The 6,896-nt window shown below is 41.7% G+C and overlaps 1 protein-coding gene across 1 annotated transcript in view; it reads left to right on the top strand.

The window, feature by feature from the left end:
• Positions 1-6,896, top strand: part of Cpeb3 (cytoplasmic polyadenylation element binding protein 3) — a 156,896-nt gene that overhangs the window by 140,117 nt on the left and 9,883 nt on the right. Inside the window, exon 9 of the mRNA XM_013034321.1 lies at positions 3,044-3,225. Within this exon, the coding sequence (XP_012889775.1) occupies positions 3,044-3,225 (182 nt within the window). The remainder of the gene's footprint in view (positions 1-3,043; positions 3,226-6,896) is intronic.

Below are 6,896 nucleotides of genomic sequence, written 5' to 3'. Positions count from 1 at the left end.
GCAAGCGCTCTACCACTGAGCCACCTTCCCAGCCCTAGAGAATTTTTTAAAACTAGCCTCTGACATTTGTCAGTAATTTTATATTTTTATAAAGGATGAAAAAAATTCAGATTGGAAATTTGTAGGACTTAAGAAGGGCTTAATCTGTGTTTCTCTTAATCACCCATGTGATAGTGAATGGATTAAGTGGGTTCTTTTCTTCATGCTGTATTTATAGCATTAAAATTATTGGAAAGGAGGATACTTGTTGGAAAAGTGATGACTTTTATCAGTTACTAAGCTCTGTTTAGTACTTCTAGGACATGCTGAACCTAGCTAGCATCAGTTTAGCCTGATGCAAGTATGCTGCATGCAGTCTTACTGCTTGAGTAAAAGACCAAACAAAAACAAAGTGGATTGTTGTTTACTTCATTTCAATGGTGATTATAAAACTAGACTTTCAGTAGTTTAAATAGAGATTAGGATAAAGAGAAAGAATTTTTATGGCCTTAGTCTCCTCTAAAAACTCTCTTCTGTTAGTCACCTTGGTTTTTCTAGCTTCTCAGCAAATCAACCTTTATGTGAATGAAACATGGTTGGCTCAAATGTCTGGAGACTTCTTGATGGCCAAGAAAATGACTTTGTATAAGATGAAATGGAAATGATATATTTACATTTAGGTTCATAACACCATAAGTGGATGAGGGTTTTGGTTTCCTATCAAAAATGCCAACATCAGTCATAGCCTAATTTTTGGCACATGAAGGTGTTTTTTTAGAAGATAGATTCACAAAATGATGGAGGTGCCTTTCCTGGCAGCAGAGGATCCATAAGATTCTTTTGGAGACCACTGTCATATGAAAGAACCTGTGATCATAGTAACTTCTCAAGTGGAGCTTTAAGTGTACATCTGGTGGGTTTTCTTCTGAAGTCAGACACCTTTTTGAGTCCTTCCTATGTGGAAGTCGTGTGCTATTTGGTCCCTTGACAGTATTCTTTTCCTAGCCACTCACTATGCTGTAAGAGTCCTCCATCTTTTTTTCCATCCCAGGGGAAACCTGCTCTTTAGAAAAGCTGTATTTAACTTTCTGAGGCTACTTGTATTTACTATAAGCCCATCTGACCAACATAAAGCCATTAATGACTGCAGTTAACAATTCTCCCTCCAGTTTCTTGGTCTCTTGTTATGGGCATAATGTTAGCTCTATGAAGAGATGCTTAAGCTACCAGAGATTGTTAGGATGAAGTATGAGGAACCCTGAACTTTTGATAGTTTGGATATAAGCACAGTTCTTACTGCATTGTTCAGATGAATGCCCCAAACTGCAGTAGAGTCCACTTAGCTCTACTGGTTTACATGAGTCAGTAATGCTGACCAGAATGGGCTTTGTGGTGCCGTGTCTTTAATAGCATTTACTTACTGCATCTGCAGTTCTGTACTGGAGAAACTAGTAATTCTTAGCTTTCCTTTTATTTGTAGCAATCTTGGTGTGGGGTCAAAATATGTCCTGACACTGGTCAGCCCTGTATCTGCTACAAACTCTCCCCTTGCCACATCAGTCTGGGGTGCTCTTTGTCTCCCAGAACAGATTACTGAGGAGTTCTCCTGTGTCTTGGTCTGTTCACATTAGCTGGGACTCAAGTCATCATCTATCTTCTCTGTCTTCTTCCCAAATATTGTATGTAGGTGTTAGAGAAAAACGGGTGTTTGAGCCACTTTCCAGCGGTAGGGCTGAATCTTTTGGTTTTATACTATGGCCTGAAAGGAGTAGCCCTAGCTGGAGGAGGTGCTATCCAGTTTGGAGTAAATGATTGCCTTCAGGCAATTTGCAGTGCAGGTAAGTACTACATGTCTCCTCATGGTACTCTGATGGAGCATTTTTTGGAATATCAGGCTAACTTCCAAATGTCTTCTCTATAAGTATTTTGTAAGCATACCAATATAAAAATAGGATGTATAGCAAGTGCAGACTAGACCAGCAAGCTGAAAGATGAGTGAATTGTTACTGCATATATAGCAGTTTAGTGCTTCATTTTCATACTGTAACTGCTTGATAAATGTCCATTGCTGCTATTTTCAGCACTAGTATTATTTAAAATGCAATGTGCGAGGTTACTGTGGAGATCTATCTGTAAACTACTATCTCTAGGTAAAAACAGTTGATTCTTTTTATAGGTTATTCCTAATACAGTGGTTTGACATTCATAATTGGCTTTAGTCTTAGAGGCCAGTAAGAAGAATTGTTTCTTAAAACTTGTTAGGAAATCATAAAATGCTTTCCCTACCCATGGTCCTTTCCAGTCAAATGCAGTTAGAGGTTAGAAAAGGAACCTGGGTACTGATAGCTCTGTCTGTAATCCTAGCTACCCAGAAGGCTGAGATCTGAGGATCATAGTATAAAGCCTGTCCTGGCAGGAAAGTCTGAAAGACTCATCTCCAGTTCAGTACCCCTCCCAAAAAATGGAGCTGTGACTCAAGTGATAGAAAGTTAGGTTTGAGAGGCTGGGAAGATGGCTCAGTGGTAGAGTGCTTGCCTTGCATGCCTGAGGCCCTGTGTTCGATACCTCAGCACCACATAAGCAAAAAGAAAAAAAAAGTCGGAAGTGGCGCTGTGGCTCAAGTGGTAGAGCGCTAGCCTTGAGCTGAAGAGCTGAGGGACAGCGCCCAGGCCCAGAGTTCAGGCCCCACGACCAGACCCAAAAAAAAAAAAAAAAAGTTAGGTTTGAACAAAAAAGTTCAGGGACAGTACCTAGGCCCTGAGTTCAAGCTCCAGGATAAGCACTCATTTAATAATAATAATAATAATGACATTAGAAAAGGAGAATTACTGATTGATTGCCCCTTTTATATTGTTTTAAGTTCTGATTATGAGAACTCTTAGGTATTTCTATGTAAATGCTTTTATTTTTTTCCTCTTTAAATATCTTATGAATAGCAAGACTGATGTGGACCTTCTTCATGATACTTGACTCGGGTTCTCCTTTTCTTAACTCCATTGAACAATCCTCCAGGACAACAGTACTTTCCAAATATTTATACAGAGTTATGTTTACTTTCTTGCAGTTGAACTGGCAATGATCATGGACCGTTTGTATGGTGGTGTTTGCTATGCTGGCATTGATACGGACCCAGAGCTGAAGTACCCCAAAGGTGCTGGCCGCGTGGCGTTCTCCAATCAGCAGAGTTACATTGCAGCCATCAGTGCACGCTTTGTGCAACTTCAACACAATGACATTGACAAACGGGTAAGCAGTCATCCAGGATGGAATTATTATGGGAAACAGAAACAGTGTTTTGTGAAATGCTGGGAAGAAAAATGCCTTGTGATTGTAAGTGTACAATCCTGCCTTGCTTGACTTTAGTCCATGAATAATTCATCTTGGCTGCCTGAAAAAGAGAGCATCTTGGTATTAAAGAACATAGGTTCCAGCCAGGTGCCAGTGGCTCATTCCTGTAATCCTAGCTCCTCAGGATGCTGAGATCTGAGGATTGCAGTTCAAAGCCAGCCCAGGCAGGAAAGTCCATGAGACACTTATCTCCAATTAACCACTAGAAAACTGGAAGTGGCGTTGTAGCTCAAGCGGTAGAGTACTCACTTTGAGCTGAATAACTCAGGGACAGCACCCAGGCCCAGAGTTCAAGCCCCACAACTAACAACAACAAAAGAAGAACACAAAGCCGGGCACCAGTGGCTCACGCCTGTAATCCTAGCTACTCCGGAGGCTGAGATCTGAGGATCATGGTTCAAAGCCAGCCCGGGCAGGAAAGTCTGTGAAACTCTTATCTCCAATAAACCACCAGAAAACCGGAAGTGGCCCTGTAGTGGTAGAGCACTAGCCTTGAGCTGAAGAGCTGAGGGCCCAGAGTTCAAGCCCCACTACCGACAAAAACAAAACAAAACAAAAAACAGGTTCAATAATCCTCTTACTGCACACTCCAAGATTGCACATTGAGTGTGCTGTTATAAACTATGGCAAAGGGGCTGGGAAGTGGCCCAGTGGTAGAGCGCTTGCCTTGCATGCATGAGGCCCTGGGTTCGATTCCTCAGCACCACATAAACAAAAAGAAAAAAGCCAGAAGTGGTGCTGTGGCTCAACTGGTAGAGCGCTAGCCTTGAGTTGAAGAGCTGAGGGACAGTGCCCAGGCCCAGAGTTCAGGCCCCATGACCGGACCCAAAAAAAATTAAAATTTAAGTTAAAAAACTATGGCAAAAAAGCCTATAAATGCACAATTATGTAAATATACTAAAAAAAAATCTAATCGCATGTTTGTTTGTTTGTTTGTTGTCAGTCATGAGGCCTGAACTCTGGGCCTAGGCACTGTCCCTGAGCTCTTCAGCTCAAGGAGAGTGCTCTACCACTTGAACCACAGGGCCACTTCTAGTTTTCTGGTGGTTAATTGGATAAACAAGTTTCTCTGGGCCTAGGCACTGTCCCTGAGCTCTTCAGCTCAAGGAGAGTGCTCTATCACTTGAACCACAGGGCCACTTCTAGTTTTCTGGTGGTTAATTGGATAAAGAAGTTTCATGGATGTTCCTGTCCAATTTGGCTTTGAACTGCGATCCTCAGATCTCAACCTCCTGAGTAGCTAGGATTACAGGCATGAGCCACTGGCTCCCAGCTTAATTGCATGTTTCAATGGGTAACTTTATTAGATCATACTCAGTCCAAATGTACATGCTTAACCCAGCCTGCCAGCAATAGCTAAGAGAACAATTCAAATATCACCATCTATTAATTCAGGAAAAGTTTATCAAGAGCCTCAGCCTGAACCAAGCCATCAGTAAGCACTGGAGATCAAGCAGAAAATGAGTCAAAGGTGACAGTAGAAAGTAGTAAAGCTTCATAATGGACATGTGTACTGCCTTACAGTAAATGCCTCAAAAACTTCCTTTACTTAGCAGCAGTAACTGCCACTATACAACTGCACAGGCATATATTCAAGGCTTGGTGCTATTCTCCTAGTCCGTTTGCTCTCTTTTTGTGTGTGCCAGTAATAGAGTTTGAATTCAGAGCCTCTTGCTCTCCCTTGTTTGTTTTGCTCATAGCTGGTGCTCTACCATACTCTTTGACTTCCAGCTTTTTGCTGGTTAATTGGAGCTAAGAGTCTCTCCATTTATCTGCCTGGGCTGACTTCAAACTTTCTCAGATCTCAGTCTCCTAAGTAGCTAGGATTATGGTGTAAGCCACAGTGCTGGATTTCCCCTTTTATTCTACTAATATAGGTTCCAGGTTAGCTCCTACTATTTTCATTAAAAAGGAGTGGAGGAGAGGGATAAGAAAGAGAAACAGTGGGAATGAGTATGATCAGAACATATGATATGCATGTATCACAATGAAACCCTTCACAAAATGCACTAGTAGAAATGTGGAGAATTTTCTTAAACTTTTTAATTTCTTGTACTGGTCCTGGGACTCGAACTCAAGGCCTAGACACTGTCCCTGAGCTTATTTTCCCCCCTCAAGACTACTACTCAACTACTTGAGCCACAGTTCCACTTCCAGCTTTTTTGGTGGTCAACTGGAGATGAGTCTCATGGACTTTCCTACCCAGGCTGGCTTTGAACCATGATCCTTAGATTTCAGCCTCCGAGTAGCTAAGATTACAGGGGTGAGTCACATGCACTCAGCTAATTTCTTAATTTTTCAAAATGAGTCTTTATATGCTCTGCATTTCTGTCATCTCTTGAGCCAGCCCAACTGGCCTTGTCCTCAGGTATAATGAGGGTGAGGGTCATTATACTCACTGCTGCCTGGGTAATACACGCCTTTTCTCCAGGTCTCAGTTTATCGTAATAGCTTTAGGAATGTTTCTCCACCCGCCCTCCATTGGAGTTTACATCTCCCGCAGAGATTGTCATATACTATTTCTTGTGATAGTACATCCCACTGCAATGAAATAAGGCCTTGTTTAATATTCATTTACTCTGACAGACTATGTAATCCATGAGAACAATGATTTATATGTCTTTCAGATTTACTCCTATGTACTCAATATCACATATATTGGACACACTATGAATGAATGAATGTGATTTACTGAATGAATGCTTACAGGAGGCTTCATAGAAATCCTTTTGTGTCAACATTTGGCAGATCCATTTGTCCACTGAGTGTACTTTACAGCTTTCTCTTTCTACTTAGTTATGAACATTCAGTTGAGTAATTAAAAATAGGTTTGGCTATTTATTTTGTTTACTAAATATGTATACCAAACCTGGATGTAACCTTAGGCATAAGATCCAACCCCCTTTACTCTTTTTTTTTTGGTTGGTCATAGGGCTTGAACTCTGGGCCTGGGTGCTGTCCCTTAGCTCTTCAGCTCAAGGCTACCACTCTACCTCTTGAGCCATAGTGCCACTTCTGGTTTTCTGGTGATTAATTGGAGATGAGTCTCACAGACTTTCCTGCCTTGGCTGGCTTTGAATCACGATCCTCAGATCTCAGCCTCCTGAGTAGCTAGGATTACAATTGTTAGCCACCAGCGCCCGGTCCCTTTACTCTTTAAAACAGAAGAATCTAGCCAGGCACTGGTGACTCACACCTATAATCCTAACTACTCGGGAGGCTAAGATCTGAGTATCTCAGCATGAAGAAGCCAGCCCAGACAGAAAGGTCCCCGTGAGACCCTTATCTACAATTATCCACTCAAAAAAAAAAAAAAAGTGGAGCTGTAGCTCAAGTGGTACAACACTGGCCTTAAACATAGAGGCTCAGCAACAGTGCTGAGTTCAACCCCCCACAACTGGCAAAACTGAAAAAAGAGAGAGAGAAGAATCTAGGTATTTGGAAACTTTCTCAAGAAGCCTGACAAGTAGGGACAGAGCACCTGCTTATTTTGGTTTTTCCCTTGTTCGGTTTGTTTTATTGTGCTGGTGTGTGTGTGTGTGTGTGTGTGTGTGTGTGTGTGTGTGTGT

The sequence above is a fragment of the Dipodomys ordii genome, unplaced genomic scaffold (assembly GCF_000151885.1).
Source record: "Dipodomys ordii isolate 6190 unplaced genomic scaffold, Dord_2.0 Scaffold188, whole genome shotgun sequence".
Taxonomy (NCBI): Eukaryota; Metazoa; Chordata; class Mammalia; order Rodentia; family Heteromyidae; genus Dipodomys; species Dipodomys ordii.
Note: the sequence above shows the minus strand (reverse complement) of the source record. Positions and strands in the feature narration are given on the sequence as shown.